This window comes from Mus musculus, chromosome 2 (genome assembly GCF_000001635.26).
Source record: "Mus musculus strain C57BL/6J chromosome 2, GRCm38.p6 C57BL/6J".
NCBI lineage: Eukaryota > Metazoa > Chordata > Mammalia > Rodentia > Muridae > Mus > Mus musculus.
Genome location: NC_000068.7, coordinates 83737284 through 83759991, shown reverse-complemented (window position 1 = coordinate 83759991; position 22708 = coordinate 83737284). Strand labels below are relative to the sequence as shown.

General features: G+C 42.9%; 1 protein-coding gene and 1 pseudogene across 2 annotated transcripts in view; one reads left to right on the top strand and one right to left on the bottom strand.

Moving 5' to 3' along the window:
• Itgav (integrin alpha V) overlaps positions 1 to 22708 on the bottom strand; it is an 84615-nt gene that overhangs the window by 46926 nt on the left and 14981 nt on the right. For both annotated transcript variants that reach the window (XM_006498807.4, NM_008402.3), the window contains exons 3-4: positions 12048 to 12139; positions 4072 to 4186 (exon numbers count right to left, since the gene is read on the bottom strand). In XM_006498807.4, coding sequence (XP_006498870.1) covers positions 4072 to 4186; positions 12048 to 12139 — 207 coding nt within the window. The remainder of the gene's footprint in view (positions 1 to 4071; positions 4187 to 12047; positions 12140 to 22708) is intronic.
• On the top strand, positions 14558 to 15659 carry Dnmt3l-ps1 (DNA methyltransferase 3-like, pseudogene 1; annotated as a pseudogene).

Genomic DNA, 22708 nt, shown 5'->3' with positions numbered 1-22708 from the left:
CCACTGATAGCCAAAACTACTTCCGCTTGTCAAGCCTGGAAATATTATGACAAGGAGTGATTGGGGACAGAGAGGCCACAGGCGTGCATTAAGCACTTACCGGAAGCTATTCACTTAGCTCAGAACAATCCTTGGAGAGCTGTGATTACTAGTCACGGGTTCAGAAGCCCAGTCTAGAGGCATTAAGTGACTTGTCAACAGCCAACCAGCTGGCACTATGAATACTACTGAGCTGTGCTATTTTGATCAGCAACCTGATGGCCATTATCTGAAAAGTGGAAGAAAAAACTAGAAACCTTAACTATCCAAATATGGCTATCAAAATTAGAGGTCGGGAGCAACGGATTCAGGGGAGCATAGCGTTCAAAGAGTCTCCACACCGTGTCAGGTTTTCAACAGACAGACATCTGGTTAGTGCTTAAGGCCAAGTGTGATTATGGATATTGCTGTTAAAGCCACAAGCAAACACGAACAATAAGGAAGTAATTGGGAGGCTAAGAGTGAGGCTCTTTATCCAGGCTGTATACGCAGGTCACGCTAGAAACAAAAGTCAATGCATCAGCAGCCAGCCGAACAACAACAACAAAGCCAGCCCCAGCACACACGGACATAAACCGCCACAGCCAAGCAGGCAAAGGCTCAGAGGTCAGCAGGCAGCCTCACAAAACTGGAACCATCCTGCTCTGCGCTGTACAGGTTACTGAAGCATGAATGAACACGAACTATCAAACGGTGCTGGCAGGAGGGGAGAGAGGGGACACTTACATATGAGAGAAGAATTTTAAAAAGAAACAGAAGAAAAGAAAAACATACGCCAAGCAGTACCTCGGAAAGGCTTGGGCAGATTCGGTGTTTTTCCAATAAGGGAGTGAGGGCTCAGCGTGGTTAAGGGGATTGATTGCCCAGAGCTCCGGTTCAGAGCCAGGGGAATCCGAGGCTATCACCCAGGTTTTCCAGCTCTACTCCTCCTCAGTGTCCACTCTGGGTAAGTTTCAGCCTTCTTAATTGGAGCCTGCTGGTATGTCCTATGTCAAAGGTCTGACCAAAGAGCATGTACTATAGCCTGGTTTGCTAAGAGAGGCATTTCCTCTGTCTACGTGTTCTATGATGCTTTTCTTTGAGATGTTTGACTTGGACCAGAGTTCCACAAACCTTTCCTGAAAAGATCCAGACATTTAAGTACTTCAGGAAACAGGGGTCATATACTAACTATGTCAACTCCAGAATGACTCAACTTTCCAGACAGTGAATAAGCAAATGGGTGTGGCTAAATTCCCATAAAAAAGGTATTTGTAGGGCTGGAGAGATGGCTCAGCAGTTAAAAGCACTGACTGTTCTTTCAAAGGTCCTGAGTTCAAATCCCAGCAACCACATGGTGGCTCACAACCATCCATATTGAGATCTGATGCCCTCTTTTGGTGTGTCTGAAGATAGCTACAGTGCATTGACATATAATAATAAATAAATCTTTGGGCCGGGGCAAGCAGGGCCAGAGTGAGCAGAGGTCCTGAGTTCAAACCCCAGAAACCACATAATGGCTCACAACCATCTGTACAGCTACCGTGTACTAATATACATAAAATAAATAATCTTTTTTTAAAGGTGTTTGCAAAGGCAGGTTCACAAGTCACAAATCACTGTAGTTAGAATGTATCTTAGGAAATAATGACTTCATTACTTCATAATTTTTATGTCTAAAACAAATAATGGAAGCATTAAGAACTAGCTACACAGCCAGGTGGTGGTGGCACACGCCTTTAATCCCAGCACTCTGGAGGCAGAGGCAGGCGGATCTCTGAGTTCGAGGCCAGCCTGGTCTACAGAGTGAGTTCCAGGACAGCCAGGGCTAAAAGAGAAACCCTGTCTCGAAAAACCAAAAAAAAAAAAAAAAAAAAAAAAAAAAAAGTAAAAGAACTAGCTGCACATAGATGCATCGCTAAGTGCTCTTTTCAGACATGTTTGTTTGTTTGTTTGTTTGTTTGTTTGTTAGGTTTTTTCCAGGCAGGGTTTCTCTGTATAGCCCTGGCTGTCCTGGAACTCACTTTGTAGACCAGGCTGGCCTTGAACTCAGAAATCTGCCTGCCTCTGCCTCCTAAGTGCTGGGATTAAAGGCGTGCGCCGGAAATGTAAAGCAAATGCTCTGGTTAGTAAAGACAGACTGGGGGTTCAGTTCAGGGGTGAAAGTGCTTAACATACATGAGACCTGAGCTCAGCATCTAGCACCAAAAGAAAAAAAATATTACAACCTGGGTTCAAACTCTTATTTGACCATTTGGTACCATGGAATATACGGAGGAATATGCCCCACCTGTCCCGAGTCTCTGTTTCCACATTTCTCAAATGAGAAGAGTGATGGTTGGTGTGCCTGTCTGTGTGTGCACATGCACGGAAATCTGTGTGCACGCATGTGAATGCATGTACTTATGTATTCTATGTCAGCTTTACTGACACAGGATAAGGCATTCTCTCTCCTCAGAGCTATGAAGTTATATTTTCAAAATGAGTGTTTTTGAAATACCGGCATTAAAAACACTAAAGTGGTCCTTACATTCCCTACACACTACCACTGAGGATGCTACGGTGACCTAACCACCCACACGAATGTAGTGAGACAGATGGCACCAAGCTCAGAGGATGGAGCTCTGACTTCCTCCACCCAGGCAGCGCATGCTTTCTACACAGGTAGCATCCCCTTGATGTGTATTTCCCATTTACAGTAGGTAGGATGATCAAGTGGTCAACTAAGAAATAACTGTTTAATAAAAAAAAATGCAATTCCCTGGAGATTCAAATACTTTGTAGTTGGAAGACTGTCATTCCTTTGATCTAATGTTATATGTCAGCTCATGTGGAGATGAATCTTCTAGCAAGTGTTTCACCTGTTGAGACTTTACTGGTTAATTCTGTCTGCTCAACTATTTGGTTGAGCATCATAAAAGATACCAGGTAGACTACCTGGAGTTCCCCATTTTTGGCATAATTTTACTGTTAACTGTTTCAGTCACTCACTATTAATTCTGTTCTGAAGTCACTACTTGGGAGATTGTCTAAAATAAATGATTCATCAAAGAAATTTAGTAGCATGTAGAATTTCATACTACCTATGGTCTTAGGTGTCGATGGAACATCTTGTAGAATATGCCTCATAGACAAGGCAAGACTGCATTTGAATGACCTATTTTTTTTGTTTGGTTGACTTTGGGTTTTTTGGTTTTTTGGTTTTTCCAAGACATGGTCTCTCTATGCAGCATTGGCTATTCTGGAACTCACTCTGTAGACCAACTGGCCTCAAACTCACAGAGATTCGTCTGCCTCTGACTCCCCCCAAGTGCTGGGATTAAAGGCATACATCACCACAGCCCAGCTTGGACAATCTATTTTTATGTCTTTGGTATAAAGAGAATGTAAAGTCAGGGAAATTCAACAAGAAGCAGGCTTGCAAAAGGTCTGGGATCTCCAGCGGAAGAAAGATATGCAGAGAAAAGTGTAGCCAAATGATACCTGCAAGACATCACCTGGGTGTGACTTTCATTGGAGCAACCAACAGACACGCAGGCTTTTCACTAATGTTAGTTGAAGCAAAAATGAAAGCAAAGCCTAGCAGATTTAGACTTAAGAAACCTAAACACTATCTTCACTGTCCTTTTCTTTTAACGTCATTATTCATCTACAACTGTGTTTCTCATACTTAGGTGCAACAGCACGACCTTACAGAGCTTGATTAAAATGTAGGTGCCAGGCCTGATCTAGTGACTCGGAATCTTTAACTGTGATGCCCACTCCTCCTTGAGAGAAGCTTATATAAACGTCTTTTCACTAACTAGGACTGGACACAACATATTTCCAAGAGTAGATATTAATTATCACAAATCAAGGATGACCAAACTGAGTTCTTAGAAACATGGTCAATTCACATTTGTAATTTCTTTGTATGAGCAGAGTTAGGTCATTTTGCTCTATTAACCTCACAATGTCCACACAATTTGTCATACAGACACACACATGCATCTCACACAAAAACTAGGCTCCTAGGGTCTCTTGTTAAGAGAAGGTGCAGCTTTTCATACATACTTGACCTGCATGGAGCATACTCAACGGTCTTTGTGCCGTCCTGAAGAAAGCAGGTTCCAACTGGCTCTCTCTCCTGCTTCATCTCAGTCCTCCAGTGGTACAATGGAGCACAGGCCTAAAAAACAAAGGTGGAGTCCATGGTACAAGAATCCTCTGAAAAACTAACAATCCTAGTATCTATACTAACTCAGAATACAAGAGCACTAAACATTGAAAACTTCAAACCCAGCCTCTGCTTTATCACAGGAATAACGATTCTAAAAGAAGGGCTGCTGCTGTTGTTTTGGTTGTTTTGTTGGTTTTCTTCAGATTCTCTGTCACTTCGAAGTTTTTCAGGTACAATAAGGAGTAGATTTTCTGAAGACTATACTCGTAGCTCATATTTCCTGTCTTTAGCAGTCAGCAGAGCTCTTGTTTCATGAACCATTATTTCTAGATTCTGAGCTGAAGGTCACAGATTGAGTCACCTTTTGAACTAAACCCATTCTTGTGTGTGTAGGAGATACCCCTGCGTTAGACGGCGAGTAAGCAGCAAGCAAAAGTACCCTGCAGCGCTTCTCCTATGTACTTTCCAAGTAAACTGTGGGAACTTTCCAAGGGTTTGATTTCAATATCTCACAGAAGCAATCTAATAATGAACGCTTTAATGGCACATAAAACTTGCAAAAATGTAACAGCTAGAAGAAAGCTCAGCATATTTCTATAATAACTTTCCGACAGAAACCCTGGCCTTGAACTATTTCCTATCCACTCTGGTGAAACTTAGAACAGGAGGCGTTGCCCCTCTGCAGGTCCTGGACTGCAGGGAGGATAAGCAGCATGGCCTGCTTGGTTTCCAGCCATCAATCTCTGCATCTCACAAGCCCCATCTCACACCTAGCCTTCCGCTCTACGGACTTGACATGTCATCCTCCAAGGTGATGTCCTGCTGTAACCTCAACCCTTTAGCAGAATTTTCCTTCATACTTCATTATCATATTTTTAAAAATGTAAGTAAAAATGAAATAACTACGATGGACTCTCTGAGAAAATGAAATTAAAAGTGAACACTGAACAAAATGAAATGGCTGAATAAAAAATCAAGAAAAAACACTCCGGGTAGAAGGGACATAACACTAGGTACTGGTTGAAATGGCCTGGGATATGGAAGAAATAAACCCAAAGACAAGTGTCACTAAAATAGCTATGATGGACTGAGGTAACAGAAACTCAGCCCATATCCTTTGGCTGGCTAATTTTTATGTCATCCTGACACAAGCTAGAGTCATTTTGGAAGAGGGAACCTCAACTGAAAAAGAAAAAAAAAAAATGCCCTCACCAAATTAGAATGTGGGGCATTTTCTTCTCTGTCACTGATGTGGGAGCCCACAGCTCGCTGTGGGTGGAGCCACCCTTGGGCTGGTGATCCTGAGTGCCACAGAAAAATCAGGCTGAGCAAGCCATGATGACCCGGACAGTAAGCAGCAACCCTCCATGGCTTCTGCTTCAGTTCCTGCCTCTAGCTCTTACCCTGACTCCTCGGGTAATGGACTATAAAGTGGAAGTGTGAACTGAAATAAACCTTCTTAAGTGGCTTTTGGTCACGGTGTTTTATCTCAGCAACTGAAACCCTACCTACAATGAGCCTGATCTTAGGGATGTTTATGTGCCTGGCTGGTAAAATTCAGAGATAGAAAGCCACTCCACTGTTTTCATCAAGGGGGGATTGCAGATTCCCTTAAGTCTTGCTCTGCAGAACAGGCTGTAGCCTGGACATGAGAGGAAACTGACAGAGAGGAACAGGAACAACTACACTGGCCTGCATGAGCAAAGGTGAAGGTTAGCTGCAGGGAGGAGAGCAAGGATGGAGATCTATCAAGAAATGCATTTCGGAGGTGGATATATTTTATAGGGACCACTGATAGAGTGGGAAGCCAAACCACCCAGGGATAAGTCAGTCCTGTTGCTTGTTCGTGCTCTTTGACAGAGGCTAACAAGAATCCCACTTTGACCATCTTCATTCAGAGTACTCTATTAGAGAGACAAATAAAAAATAGCAGACATAAGTTAGGAGTACCCATTTAAAATTTTGGGGCCAACTAATAGCTAGAGATATTGGAGAGTGTAATGTATAGATTGTATTCACAGACATGGAAAATGAAAGGAACCTCTGGGTAAATGGGTTAGTTAGAGAAAACAATAGAGACTTAGTAGAGCTCAAAAACACCCCAATGGTTAGGATGCTCACAAAAAAAGTATTACCAGAGACATTTAAAAAGCGAGCAAGCCGGGCAGTGGTGGCGCACGCCTTTAATCCCAGCACTTGAGAGGCAGAGGCAGGTGGATTTCTGAGTTCGAGGCCAGCCTGGTCTACAGAGTGAGTTTCAGGACACCCAGAGCTACACAGAGAAACCCTGTCTCAAAAAAAAAAAAAACCAAAAACAAAAATAAAAACAAACAAAAAACAAACCAAAACAAAAAACAAAAGTGAGCAAAATAGAAGGAAATAAAATTTAATACTTCCAGTCTGGCAGACCTTGGGCTGATCTCTGCAGCCAGTCCCACAACACCCAGACAAAGCTCCACTCCCAGGAACTCTAAAGCACCCAGGAATAGTAGGATCAGAGGTGAGGAGGACATAACATCTGTCCCAACACCACCAGGAGTAACTGGGACAAGCTGGATCCAGGAATGCAGGTATCCCGCCTGATCAGTGGCACCGGTTCCTTCCAGTCTGGCTTGGTGCCCTGAGCAGAACTTGGGCCCAATCTCTGCAGCCAGTCCCACAACACCCAGAGGAAGCTCCACTCCCAGGTCCTCTAACACGCCCAGAATCCCAGAATCCCAGAATCCCAGGGGCTTGATCACACCAGAACCTCACGGTCCAAGAGGCAGCTTTACTCCCAGGAGCTCTGCTACACCCGGGATCTCAGGATCACAGGATCACAGAGACAGCTTGACTCTGAGGAGTTCTAACACAACCAGGATCACAGGAAGGACAGGCTCCAGCCAGATATAGCAAGGGCAGGTAGAAGTAGCAAGAACCAGATGGCGGGAGGCAAGCGTAAGAACATAAGCAACAGAAACCAAGGTTACTTGGCATCATCAGAACCCAATTCTCCCAACATAGCACGTCCTGGGTACACCATCACACCAGAAAAGCAAGATTCGGATCTAAAAATCCCTTCTTACCATGATAATAGAGAACTTTAAGAAGGACATAAATAACTCCCTTACAGAAATACAGACGATCTGGAAGATATCATCCTTAGTGAGTTAACCCAATCACAAAAGAAGTCATTAGATATGCACTCACTGATAAGTGGATATTAGCCCAGAAACATAGAACACCCAAGATACAATTTGCAAAACACAAGAAAATTAAGAAGAGGGAAGACCAATGGGTGGATACTTTATTCCTCCTTAGAAGAGGGAACAAAATACCCATGAAAGGAGTTACAGAGACAAAGTTTGAAGCTAAGACAAAAGGATGGACTATCCAGAGACTACCCCACCCAGAGATCCATCCCATAATCAGCCACTAAACCCAGACACTATTGCATATGCCAGCAAGATTTTGCTAAAGAGACCCTGTTATAGCTGTCTCATATGAGGCTATGCCAGTGCCTGCCAAATACAGAAGTGGATGCTCACAGTCAACTATAACATGGAACACAGGGCCCCCAATGGAGGATCTAAAGAAAGCACCCAAGGAGCTGAAGGAGTCTGTAACCCTGTAAGTGGAACAACAATATGAACTAACCAGTACCCCCAGAGCTCATATCTCTAGCTGCATATGTAGCAGAAGATGGCCTAGTCAGCCATCTCTGGGAAGAGAGGCCCCTTGGTATTGCAAACTTTATATGCCCCAGTACAGGGGAATGCCAGGGCCAAGAAGCGGGAGTGGGTGGGTAGGGGAGCAGGGCGGAGGGAGGGTATAGGGGACTTTCGAGATAGCATTTGCAATGTATATAAAGAAAATAACTAATAAAAAATAAATAAATAATTTTTTTTAAAAAAAGAAAGAAATACAGGCGAACACAGGTAAGCAGCTAGAAGCCCTTAAAGAGGAAACACAAAAATCCCTTAAAGAATTACAAGAAAACACAATCAAACAGGAGAAGGAAATGAACAAAATCATCCAAGATCTAAAAATAGAAATAGAAACAATAAATAAATCACAAAGGAAAAAGGCCTTGGAGCTAGAAAACCCAGGAAAGAGATCAGGAGTCATAGATGCAAGCATCACCAACAGAATACAAGAGATAGAAGAGAGATTCTCAGCTGAAGATACCATAGAAAATATTGACACAAAGTCAAAGAAAATTCAAAAGGCAAAAAAGCTCCTAACCCAAAACATCCAGGAAACCCAGTACACAATGAGAAAACCAAACCTAAGGATAATAGGTATAGAAGAGAGCGAAGATTCCCAACTGAAAGGGCCAGTAAATATCTTCAACAAGATTATAGAAGAAAAATTCCCTAATCTAAAGAGAGAGATGCACATGAACATACAAGAAGCCTACAGAACTCCAAATAGACTGGACTCAAAAAGAAATTCCTCCCGTTACATAATAATCAAAACACCAAATTTACTAAACAAAAAAAGAATATTAAAAGCAGTAAAGGAAAAAGGTCAAGTAACATATAAAGGCAGACCTATCAGAATTACCATAGACAGAGAAAACAAGATATTCCATGAAAAAACCAAATTTACACAATATCTTTCCACAATTCCAGCCCTACAAAGGATAATAGATGGAAAACACCAACACAAGGAGGAAAAATACAAAAAAAAGAAAGAAGAAGCAAGAAAGAAGTCTTTCAACAAACCCAAAAGAAGATAGCCACACAAACATAATTCCATCTCTAACAACAAAAATAACAGGAAGTAACAATCACTTTTCCTTAATATCTCTTAACATCAATGGACTCAACTCACCAATAAAAAGACATAAACTAACAGACTTATGTAATCAGGACCCAGCATTTTTCTGCATACAGAAAACCCACCTCAGTGACAAAGACAGACACTGCCTCAGAGTAAAAGGTTGGAAAACAATTTTCCAAGCAAATGGTCCCAAGAAACAAGCTGGGGTAGCCATTCTAATATGGAAGAAAATGGACTCAATAGAAATATATATATATATATGTTGGGGTCATAAACAGATGCACTTAAAACGAGCAGAAGGCATAGAAACAAACACTTATCTAGGACTAATAATAGGCTATTCTGGGTCTTTTGTTGTTCCATATCAATTTGAGGATTTTCTTTCTATTTATGAGAAGAATGAGATGAGGATGTTGATTGTGATTTCATTGAATCAGTAAGCTGTTTTGGTAGAAGGTCTTTTTTCACAATGTTAATTCTACCAAGCTACACTTGGGAGGTCTTCAAATTATCATGTTTCTTCAACTCTTTCTTCACACATTTAAAGTTTTCACTGTAGAGGTTTTTTTACCCATTTTGTTATGTATATTCTAAATATTTGATTTGATTTGAGAAACTGGGAAGAAGAGCGTATCCATGATCTCTTTCTCAGCATGCTTGTTACCCATATGTATTAAGACTGGTAAATTTTGTAAGTCAATTATGTATCATAACACTTTGCTGAAATTATTGATAATTTCTATAATTTTTCTAGTCAAATTTTGGGAACATTGGATATAAGATAATATAATCTTCAATTGAAAATAATTTGACTTGATATTTTCCCATTTGTATCCCTTCTCTTACCTTACTGCTCCAGCTAATGCTTCAATCACATTATGGATGAGCAGTAGGGACAGTGGACAGTCCTCTCCCATTCCTGATTTTAATGGGGCTTATTAATGGTTTCATTCATTTAGGATGATATTGGCCATGGGTTTGTCATACATAACCTTTATTATGTTGGAATAGGTTTCCTACAGTCCTACTTGTTCTAGGGCTTTTATTAAGAATGCATGTTGAGCCGGCCAGTGGTGGCACACGCCTTTAATCCCAGCACTTCGGAGGCAGAGGCAGGCAGATTTCTGAGTTCAAGGCCAGCCTGGTCTACAGAATGAGTTCCAGGACAGCCAGGGCTACACAGAGTAACCCTGTCTCAAAAAAACAAAAACAAAAAAAACAAGAACAAAAAAAAAAAGAGGGGCTGGTGAGATGGCTCAGTGGGTAAGAGCACCCGACTGCTCCTCCGAAGGTCCAGAGTTCAAATCCCAGCAACCACGTGGTGGCTCACAACCATCCTTAACGAGATCTGACTCTCTCTTCTGGAGTATCTGATGATAGCTACAGTGTACTTACATATAATAAATAAATAAATCTTTAAAAAAAAAAAAGAATGTATGTTGAATCTTATCAAAGACTTTTTCTTTTTTCTTTTTTGCTTCCATTTATTTCTTATATATGTTAAAAAATAAAAAATAAAATAAATTTAAAAAATATATAGATATACAGTGTCACATAAACCCAAGACACAAAAAGGACTAAGCCTGGCATGAAGACATGTACTTATAATCTTGGAACCTGGAAGACTGTGTGTACAGCCCTGTTACAGAGTGATATCTTGTCTCAAAGGGGGGATAGAGGGAGCTTAAAACTGTGGGAAGGAGAGGGAGCTGTGGAAATGGCTCAGAGATGGCTCTCCAGTTAGGAGCACTGGCTGCTCTTCCGGGGGACCCAGGCTAAGTCCCCAACACCTACATGGCCGCTCACAATCATCTATAACTCCAGTAACAGAGGATCTGACGCCTTTTTCTGACCTCTATTGGCTCTGCATGCATGAAGTGCAGGGATATACAAGCTGGCAAAACACTCGTACACATAAAATCGTTTTTTAAAGGATGGGCAGGCAGTCACCACTGTGATGAGCAAATATGTGGTGGAGAGATGGGGGAGAAAGAGAAGTGGAGTGGTTTCTGTGCCATGAAGAGGCTGAGCTGGAGTGTGGTGAGGAACAGCCTGAGGTGAGTAGCGAGTGGCACCCGGGGCCATGATAATTTCTAGGTCGTGCTTCCACCAAGGGCCATGTCAGGGTCTGTGGTCCTACTGCAGCAGAGGTCTGTGTCGATGTCCATGGCTCACGTTACCACCTAAGGCCATGCAGTGGTCATCAGCAGTCTGCCTGATGTCATGCTGATGTCTGAGGACCATGGTGAGCAGATCCCACCCCTCACCAGCCACTGTGTGGTGGCACCAGTGGTGAGGATACAGAAGAGCTGACCCCGCCCTTACCTCAGCAGTGCGAGAGAGTTGGCCTGGTGGCGTGGGCGTGGGCGAGTTGGTCAGCTGACCAACTCAGCTACCACTCAGACCCAGATTCAGGGCTTGAGTTGGCCCAGCCCAACATCAACCCCAGCTATGAGCTGCTGGAGCACATGAAGAGACCCGGTCCCGCAGGATCTCCAAGACAAAAGGCAACAACAGGATATCTGAGAGGGTCCAGTATTGATAGGGTAGCAGAAGCCAAAGACCTCAAATGAGACCGATGACTCATCGCAATGAATATTTACAAGCAAAGATGATTGGGTAAAGGGCACGCGGCAGGGTTTGGTTTTGTTTGTTTGTTTTAATTTTTAATTTTCTTTGGGGGGGGTGGTTAAAAGGGTAGAAAGTATCGGATATGGAAGGACTGGAAATTGAGTGGGATTGAGGTGTAAGGTGTGAAGTTCACAAAGAATCAACAAAGAATTATGCTTAAATAAATAAAAAAATAAATAAATACATAAATAAATAAAAGGTGTGTGAGAAAACAGGATTTGACTTTGTTCAATGGCACCACGGAGACTATCAAACTGAGCAGGAAGAGAGAAAGAGTGTGGGCAGGCAGGCTGCAGAAGCAGAAACCTGGGAAACAGCAGGAGGGGAGAGTAACAGCATGCTCCCATGGCCCACCTTTGATCAGAGGCCTGCACCAATGGCCAGACCAAATTTCACTACCAATTTGAACATACAAGACTTCCTGTGCTCCACATAAACCGGCCCCCCTCAGCTGAGGTAGTTCCTAAAGACTTACCAAGATTTTATCCTGCTTTGACCTCACAGAGGCTCCAAACCACTGGTGGGACTTAAACTCCAGTGGGTCATCTTTGGCATAATCTCGATTGCCTGGAAAAGAACAGTGTGTGTGGTCAGAAACAAGTCAGACTGTTCTAGAACACGAGAATCTATTTCTATCCGGCCAGGTTCAGAATAGTGTACCTTTGTGGTGTGCAGGGGCCATAACCCCTAGTTCCAGCACTCAGGAGGCAGAGGCAGGCAGATTTCTGTGAGTTCAAAGCCAACCTGGTCTACAAAGTGAATTCTAGGGCAGCTAGAGCTACATACTGTGATCACTTCTCAAAAAGAAAAACAAACAAACAAACAAACAAACAAAGTGTCCCTTTGATTAGTCACTTTGCCTACACTGCAGTATCTCCTGTACTTTACATAACTTAGGACTATTATTAGCTAATTAGGAAGTGTGGGGGCTGCAGAGATGGCTCAGTGGTTAAAGGTCCTTGCTGCTCTTGCAGGGGACTAGAGTTCAGTTCCCAGGACCCACTTGGCAACTCACAACCATCTGTAACTCTAGTCCAGGAAGTCCTCTTCTGAGATCCCTGCACACACACACGGTGCACAGACATACACGCAGGAAAAAACACCAATACACATAATATTAAAATTAAAAAGAAAGAAAAGGGCATGTTAGTGTGTCAGGTTTACTGCAAGCACTATCAATTATATCACAGATGTGGAAACGTCATCATAAGGTAGGTTTCCAGTGAAATTCCCTAAATTGTTGAGTAACTATAACAAACTCTGTGGCCACCTGTTCTACTCCCAGGCATTCCTGCCATATCATAAAGGCATATACTGACGTCAGAACACAGGGAATCCCGAGGAATGGCAAAGGGTAGCAAAATAGAGCTGTACGTAAAGAGAGGCCTAAACACCACAAAGAAATGACCTCTGCTGACATTTTTGGCTTCTCTCCTAAAGAATGCTTTCGTGAGCATAAAGCATGCATTTTCACCCATAAATAGGTATTTCAAGCCAAATATCTCAGATACACTTAAGTTACTACTAAAATACATATTACCCTATGCCTGTCTTCAGTCCACGGAACTAGGTAGTCTCATTTCTATACACAGCCTTTGTATTCAAGGCTCATTTGCATGGGAAACGTCATTCCTTCCACTTGAAATAATAATGCTACCTGAAAACCCAGCATATACTTATAGAAACGCATGTCTACTACAATACAATCATGAGAGGCTACGAATACAGTTGTACAGTACCAACAAAGAAATACCTTCTAGATCAGTGGCTTTTCCTAATGCTGCATACAGTTCCTCATGTTATAGTGGCCGCAAACATAAAATTAGTTTCATTGCTCCTTCATAACTGTAATTTGGCTACTGTTATGAATCATAATGCAAATGTGTTTCCTGATGTTTTTAGGTGAGCCCTGTGTACAGGTCATACAACATCCCATAAGAGTCATGACTCACGGGTTGAGAACCACTGCTCTAGACCAAGTTTTATGCAAAGAAATAAAAGAGTAGGCATTCCTGGATTCTAAGGGAATTAAGGGTTGTTCTCTACATCAGGGGAGGAAAAGTCAGGAAAAGAATTGTGAAGGGCCTTTCCACTGTGCTAAAGAACGCCCTCCATTCATGCTGAAAATGACCCTGTGCTAAGCCATTTTTCTTCAATTATTTTAGGCCTGGATGTTTAGAAGACAATTCCTCTTTGTAAAATTTTGTTTAATTATGCTACTTTCCAAAACTGTCTCAACAAATGTTTTTCTCAAGAAATATACTTTGCTTTATTTAAGTTTGTATATGGTAGCACCGGATGTTGTTGTACACTGTCAAGTAGCAGAAGCTTGGAACAGCCACCATGGTCTCACTCTCCTTACAAAACAGACTGACAAGGTAGAAACAGCTGGAGAAATGGCTCAGATGTGATGAGCATGCCCTAGTCTTCCAGAGGACCCAAGTTCAGCTCCCAGTACCCATGGGGGCTGACTCACAGCCTCATGGGATCCAATAACATCCAAGGGCACCTGCATACATATGGTGCATACCCACCCACAGACATTCAAAAATACATATAACTAAAAATAAATGACTTTGATAACAGTATAGGAATAAAATAAAATATAAAACAAAATGGTATACAAAATACCTCTTCCTATACCATCCCCGGTACACAGGTCCTTCTAGCAGACAACATCAGTGGTTCCTAGGAGGCACCTTTCTCTTGCTCCAAGGCCCTCTCTCTTGGAACATGGTGATTCCAGATAGCTTTGCCCCTGACCCTGTCGGCCACCTGGAAGAGCAATAGCTGAAACCCTTCCTGAGCCTGAAGGCTGATCATATCATGGACGTGATACTGGTAGACTCCAGGAAACTGCTGTCCTCAGCCTCACCTCCTAGGCAGAGAGATCATCAAGTGATAAGTCACCGTGAGCTGACAGAACATCAAAGACATCTATCTGCCTGTCGTGGAAGTCTCCAGGGTAGGGTGTACGTGTAGCAGCCCTTGTTTGAGGGAGGAGCATGTTTCCCACATAAGGACAAGTTCCTGGAAACCCTCTTCCTTTCCTGTGAGGACCTGAACTAGAGCTAGCTCCATCTCCTGCTCAGGGACTCCCAGTTCTTATATAGCCCTGACTGTACCAGTGTTACTGTTTCGAGTGAGTAGATATCCTGGTGGATCCTGGGACCTCAGAGTGAATCAACGTCATGGCCTGCCAGGTTTGCTTCCTCTGCCTTTCTCTCAAAGCAGCCTGCTGCAGAGGCGGAGGACATGGCACCACCAGCTAAAGGCCTTCCATCACCTGGATGGGGCAAACCTCGGGGAGATGTGCAAGGCAGTGCCTATGTGGAAGGATGAGGCAGGGCATGTGCTGACACATGGGAGGATATTGAACATGAGCTAAAGAGTTTGGGCTTTGGGGAAGTGGATCTGGTTTTGAGGGAGAAAGATGGAAGAACTCAGAAGCTGTCACAAACATCGCAAGGAGAGACATGGAAGGATGGGGCCCCTTTGACTTCGTGTAAATGGCTCAACACAACCCCTAGTCTACTGCTGTGACCACTGCCCTGGCTGGTGCCAGTTCCAATTCCACCGGGTCCTACAGTACACATGACCGCACCCAGGTTGACTGCAGCCCTTCTTCTGGATGTTTGTCAGCAACCCACTGCTGACTAAGAATGACCAAACCTCAGCAGCCTAACTCGAGATGGAGGCTATGACCTTCAGGATGTCTGCTGCAGATCCTCCAGAATGCTGTATGGGTGTGCAGCGACATGGGGGTGAGAGGGAGCAAGCATGCACGAGACACTGACACCAGGGAAGGAACAGTTCCTGAAAGCCCAAGTCAGTACAAGAGCCACGCTGGTACCCAGAGCCTGGAGCTCCTGGAGAACTGCCTTCTCCCCCCTACCAGAATACTTCAGATATTTTTCTCAGAGCTCACTTCCTCTTTACAATGAATCATACAGTGAAAAGGGAGGCTGTCCTAGATCCAGGGCAGTCTTCCCCTGTGCCTTTCCCACTGCAGCGATTTCTTCCGCTTGTTTGAAAAGGGTTTCTCCTGTTTAGTTCCCAAGATGCAGATGCCTCTGTGCAGCTCACTATGGACATGGGAGGCACCCACTGCTGTGGACAAGATCCTCATGGAGAAGCCCATGTGCATCCCCAAGTGTCTGTGTTCCACTTAAAATATATTATATGTTATAAAAAGAAAGAAACAAAGGAAGAAAAGAAAGAAGGAAGGGAGGGAGGGAGGGAGGGAGGGAGGGAGGGAGGGAGGGAGGGAGGGAGGGAGGGAGGGAGGGAGGGAGGGGAGGGAATCCTGTTTGGTTTTGCTTTGTTTTGTTGTTGAGACAGGGTTTCTCTGTGTACTCCTGGCTGTCCTGGAACTCACTCTCTAGACCAGGCTGGCCTCGAACTCAAGGATCTGCCTGTCTGTGCCTCCCCAGTGCTGGGATTAAAAGCGTGTGCCACCACCACTCAAAAAGAAAGAAGGAAAGGAGCCGGGCATGGTGGCACACGCCTTTAATCCCAGCACTCGGGAGGCAGAGGCAGGCAGATTTCTGAGTTCGAGGCCAGCCTGGTCTACAAAGTGAGTTCCAGGACAGCCAGGGCTACACAGAGAAACCCTGTCTGGAAAAAACAAAAAAAAAAAAAAAAAAAAAACAAAAAAAAAAACAAAAAAAAGAAGGAAAGGAAAAAAAGATACTTCCTGCCATAATGCTTCTCAGGGACTTGTCTCTGTGGATATCAAGATTAATGTAAGCTAGAAAAGTCACAGAAAATACATGCAAATTCTATATTTTTGGTCTTATGCTTATCAACCAGTTTAAAATCCATAGTTCTTTTCCATATGAAAACATATTTACCACTTATTAAGAACAAATGAATACTGGTCAGAGGTTTTTCATTTTGTTTTGTTTTTAAAGCATCAGATATCAGACATATGTTTTGGATGTAAGCAGAAATTTTAAAAACTAATTTAAGGCAGACATTGTGATGCAAGTCTGTAACCCCAGCACTCAGGACACCGAGGCTGGTAAATCAAGAGTCTGAGGGCTGCCTGTTCAAGCAAGTAGAACCCCTGTCTTCAAAACATAAATAAATAAATTACATTACATTAAATATTAAAAGGCCTGGCTTCCTTAGGGCAGTGGTGCTCAACTTGCCTGACCTGTGACCCTTAATATAGTTGGTCCCCAACCTTGCTAATACTGTGACTCTTTAATACAGTTCTTCATGTTGTAGTGACCCCCCAACCATAAACCTGTTTCACTGCTACTTCGTAATCATAATTTTGCTACTGCTCTGAATTGTAGTATAAGTACTTTTAAAGATAAGAGTTGCCAAAGAGGTCTCAACTGAAAACTACTACCTTAGAGGAAGTAGGGCAGCAGGAAGGGCACTCATTCCAAAACAACATAGAGCTTCTCTGAAGTGGAGGAGTGTTCAGAATCAACAGCCATGCCTTAAAGCACCATGCATCAATGTTTTCAGTTCCAAAGCTGGAGAGGTGACACACTTTAAAGCACTGGCTGCATTTCCAGAGGATCCAGTTTGATTCCTAGCACCCACATGGCACCCACATGGCGGGTCATGACCATCTGTGGTTTCAGTTCTAGGGGATCCAATGGTTGAAGTTCCTACACGTGATGCACTGACATACATGCAGGCGAAACACCCAAACACACAAATCTTCACCAAATGTCCAATTACATTACTAAATACAGCTGATATATGCACTGGCCTATAGTAACACCCAAAGTTAAGTCAATAATCATAAAAATGCACACATATACACGCCATCTACTACATCTAACTGCCTCCAGCTTCAACAGCCACGACTCCAGATCTCCATCCTTTCAAGAAGCTTGCTGCAAAGGAAGTTTGTCTTCACTAAGAGCCCAAGTCTTAAAATACTAGAGTCCACATCAGACAGTGGCCCCGCTGAAAGGAAGTGTGAATAGAGTGGGCGGGAGAAAGCAAGGAAAGGCCGCTCTCCAAACAAACCCACAGGCAGCTCATTCAGGACCTGGCGGGGACTGGCAGCCACTCTGGAACACATGAGGGAAGTAAATATTTTGAGTCACAGCCCCGAAGTCGCTGCTGTCCCGCTGTCACTATGCTGAACCACCCAGACTGCTGGACTGTGTTGCCACTCTTAAAAAGGAAATAAAATACAGATCGGGGATTCCAGGGCTGGAAGAAACATTGTTTTTTGGGGGGTTTTTTTTTGTTTGTTTGTTTTGGTTTGTTTTTTGTTTTTTGTTTTTTTTTTACCTCAAATGTGTTGGACAACTGGCTCATATTACCCAAATAAACTTGGGGGGGGGGGTGCACAGTGGCCTGCTTTGAATCCCAGCAGAGACAAGCAGATCTTCCGTGAGTTCAAGGCTAATACACAAATCAAGTTCTAAGACAGCCAGGACTACACAGAGAAACTCTATTTTAAAACTAATAAAAATAAATATAAAATCATGAAGCAAATCACTAGAGACTTGAAAATTAAACCCTCTTTTTTTTTTTTTTTTTTTTTTTTTTACAATCTTCCAAAATATGTTCTTTGTGCCCCACCAAACTCCCAGGAGGGCATGTTTCCTTCAGGGCAGAAGCCGTAACAGGAGCACCCAGTCAGTGTGAGTATCGAATGCTCTCCAGAGTGTTTCACAAGCCACTGCCCAGACATGAGGGTTCAGCTTGCTGGAGAACTAAACTATCATTAACATTATGCTGAATTTTAAGATGAAGATACCCTGGTACCCTAAAACAGATAGTTTTTTCTCTTCTCTTTATGACTAAAGAACATCTTTTGGACTAGATTATACCACTCTTTTTAAATGAGAAATGCTGAAATATCCAAAAGAAATACGAGAGAAGCTTCTACTTAGAAGTCAAACGTGTTTTCGGCCATTGGGTTCCTATTCATTACTATGGGTTCTGTAAATAACTAGATGATTTGGGTCCTTAGAGAATTTGTTGGTTTTTGTTTGCTAAAACAAGCTGTCAAAACAATGTCATCCCGCCGGGCGGTGGTGGTGCACACCTTTAATCCCAGCACTCGGGAGGCAGCGGCAGGTGGATTTCTGAGTTCGAGGCCAGCCAGGTCTACAGGGTGAGTTCCAGGACAGCCAGGATTAAACAGAGAAACTCTGTCTTGAAAAACCAAAAAAAAAAAACCAAAAAACAAAAAACAAAAAACAAAAAAAACCAAAAAAAAACCTTCCTCGAGCAGTTTTCTACTCCAAATAAAACTTCAACTTGGATATTAGTAAAAAATAAATTTGGGTGAGAAAGAAAAAAAAAAAACCTCTCAATAGAAGTTATTATTTATGTGAAACTTTCAAGGTCAGAGGAAGAAAGCCCTTTGATCATTCATTAAAATCCTCTGTCTAGATGGTAGGGATGCAGCCGGGAATGAGGCCCAAGGCCTCTGCTGCTCTTGGTGAAGGACACCTTTGGGAGCAATGTGGCTGTCAGCTGTCATTCTGCTGGTCACCAGGGTGATTCAGCTGATCTGGCTGGTGCATGTCCCCTCCTCCTCTCATACTCTATGTGTCCCTACCGAAGCTGGCTGCTGTTACTAATTTCCACAGAACTATCTGGAAACATTGTTTACCTAAGACAGCTATCCTCTAAAGATAAACAAGAAGAGTCAGCAAAGTGTATCCGGAAGAAACAGGCTGGAGCTCATTTTTCTGGGTACCAGCACTGTTTATTTAGCCTTATTCAGACTCTTCCCCCCTCATCCCACCAGCCACCATCTCCGAGGTTCTGCAGGAACACAGCACAAAGAACACAGGCTTGTGTGAGCCGACTGCTCTCTCAATGCTGGATTGTTTCCTGCTAGTGTTGGGGAGGAAGTGATCCGGAGAACTTCAAACAGTTACAAACAAAATCCCTTTACTGGAGATTCGAAAAGAAAAATAAAATAAAATCAACCCCAGTCTTGAGCGAATGAATGGACATGAGTCGGATCAAACTGTGAGAAGTAGGATTTAAAGGGATCATGTGAAACTGGTTGGTCAAATGTTACTGATATTAAATAAGATATTATTAGCTATATGTTAATCGATAAAAAAGAACTAGATAAAAGTATGTATTCCTAAGGTGCTCCAATCCCACAGTTCTGAACCAGGAGATGACTGATTCTGTCGGAAGATACATGCTCATTAAAGAAAAATCTTTACTCTAAATTCACACTGTAGCAAAAGAACACTATGTTTCATTTGTTTTAACTTTGTAATTTATAAAGGCTACTATAAATGTACAATCTAGACATATCTCTAAAAGACAGAAAAACTCACCAGAAGGAGGAAGTTAGACTTGCAGAAAGCTGTTTTCCAGTCTACCTAAGTGTATTAGCTTCAATAAGCTGGGGAGTGTACACCACGGAGGCCATTTTTACATTTGTTATTTAAAGCAAAGCCTAGGAATGGGGGAGGAGTGGGAGGGGGAATAACTTTACCGCATTCTTCTGGATGAGAGTCTGCCTGGCCAGGCTTGTCCGCTGCCTGCAGCTGAAACCTAGAAACACGCTTGAGCGTTGCAGTAACAGGATGTTCAGGGTGAAAAGGGGAACCTTACATCTGACCTTCTCTAGGATGAAGTTAGATCCTTCTACTTTTAAAAGACCCTATTCGTAAGCTTGCAGTCAAGCCTGTATTTCCAAGGAAAGAGGAGGGTGTTCCTTCCCCAGTGAAGATCAATGTTCCTTCCCCAGTGGAGATCAACAGACCATGATCATGGAAGGGGAGGGAGTGGCGGTGTGTTATATATGCTTTCAGAGGTGTGGATGCCCACATCCATGCTCATGTATGCAGAGGCCAGAGGCCTGGTCCTCCTTTATCGCTCTCTGCCTTATTCCCTTGAGACAGGGTCTCTCACTGGACCTGAAGCTAGTCTGGCAGCCAGCGTGCCCCAGTGACCCTCCTGTCTCTGCCAACCACAGGGCTGGAATAAGAGGCACATGAGGCCACTTGCAACTGGAAAAGACTCTTTTTATAATAAATAAAACTGGGTACTGATCAGTCTGTTAGTAACATCTGCTTCCTTGGAAAAGGAAAACACGTGGCAATAAGAGGGTTTTGCCAAAAGTCACAATAACAGAGAATATGTTGTAAACCAAGACATAACTCAACAGCCACAATTATCTCTATTTCTTTCCTTTCTTGTAATTCCTTTTTCATGATTACTCTTCACCCAGATCTAGTAACAGGCTGTAATAAACAATCTATTCTTCCCTTGTGTAGCATAGCACTTTGCTATCTAGAAAGTGAATTCAAGCCGTGGACTCCTTTGATCTACATGACAACTCTGCTTTCTCTGACAACCCAGGAGACTGATGCGATGAGCAAATGTTAATCACTTTTCCAAGGTCACCCAGTAAGTATCCGAGCCTGAATCCCAGTCTTCTAAGTCAAGTTTGCTTTCCAAGTAACCACAGCTGCCAACAGAAAAAGAACGAGAGAAGGAGCTGAGCCTACTTATATAAACACAGCTCTTGCTGGAAGCAGCCTTCAGCATAACCAATATCGACTTTTAAAACATGTAAAGAGATTCCGGCCAATAGAATAACACCACTCCAACCGAGATGTACGTCCTACTTCCCAGAACCTTCCTAGGTAATAAAAGACTTGGCAGGTGTGATCAGTCACATCATCCGCCAACGTCTGGGTGTGTCCAAGAAGGGCCAGGACGAGCATCAGTAGAGGGAGGCAGCACTGGATCCTGTGAACACCGCTGGCCTTAGCTGAAGGAAGAAGCCAGAAGCTCCAGGTTCCCCGCTATTGGCTCCGAGAGAAATGCAGGGTAGCCCAGTGAGATCCATTGCAGATATCTAACTTCTAGGACTGGCTGTAATAACCCTGTGTTGTTGAAAGACATCTAGGGATAGAGGAAAAGCTCAGTGGTCATGTTTTCCACACACAGGTCCTGAGTTCAATCTCCAGCAATAAAAAAGAAAGAAACCAGGGTTGAGATAGCTTTGACACCAGCAATAGGGAGCTAAGATTGGCTTGAATACAATCCAGAAGTAACAGACCATATTAGCCTGCTATGTGGATAGTCTCCACATTCATCTATACAGTTTAACTGCACAGTTATGTATATACCACATGCATGCCTCATACCCACAGAGATCATAAGAAGGCATCAGAAGCTGGGCGTGGTGGCGCACGCCTTTAATCCCAGCACTTGGGAGGCAGAGGCAGGTGGATTTCTGGGTTCGAGGCCAGCCTGGTCTACAGAGTGAGTTCCAGAACAGCAAGGGTTACACAAAGAAATCCTGGCTCGGGGGAGAAAAAAAAAAGAAGAAGAAGGCATCAGATCCCCTGGAACTGCAGTTACAGATGGTTGTTGACTACCATGTGGGTGCTAACAAACCAAACCCAAGACCTCCCAAGATAACAAGAGCTTTTAAGTGATGAGCCATCTCTTCAGCATCTCCCACCCCCCAAAAAAAATATGCCAACATATATGTATATAGGAGTCTGTATGCTTTATTCTAACGATGTGAATATAAAATCTGAATAACTCATCTTCCTTAGATCCACTTTTCTTTTATTGCCAACACCTTGATTGACATTAAAATTTGTTCGAAAAACAAAATTATCCTGTTATCAGTAATACAATATAAATTTCCAGTACCTTTTAAATAAAAATGTGTTTATGATTTTTTTTTGTCACCTAAATCTATTTACCTACTCAAGATCATTCCTCAACTTTTTTTTTTTTTTTTTACTTTGGTACAAGTGTTTTTTGGGTTTTTTTTAAAGATTTATTTATTTATTATATGTAAGTACACTGTAGCTGTCTTCAGACACTCCAGAAGACAGAGTCAGATCTTGTTACAGATGGTTGTAAGCCACCCTGTAGTTGCTGGGATTTGAACTCCAGACCTTTGGAAGAGCAGTCGGGTGCTCTTACCCACTGAGCCATCTCACCAGCCCTCAACTTATTTTTTTGTTGTTGTTCTTCCTTTTTTTGTTTTGTTTTTTGCATCACACCAAGCCTGGGAATCATTGATGAGTTGAGGGGTAATCTGCAGTAATCAGTGAATCCTGCCTCACCTTGGCTCACAGTCAAACTGCAGAAACCTCTCCTGTTCTTGAGAGCTCCCTATTCCCTGAGGAGATAGAGACTTGTCTTAGTAGA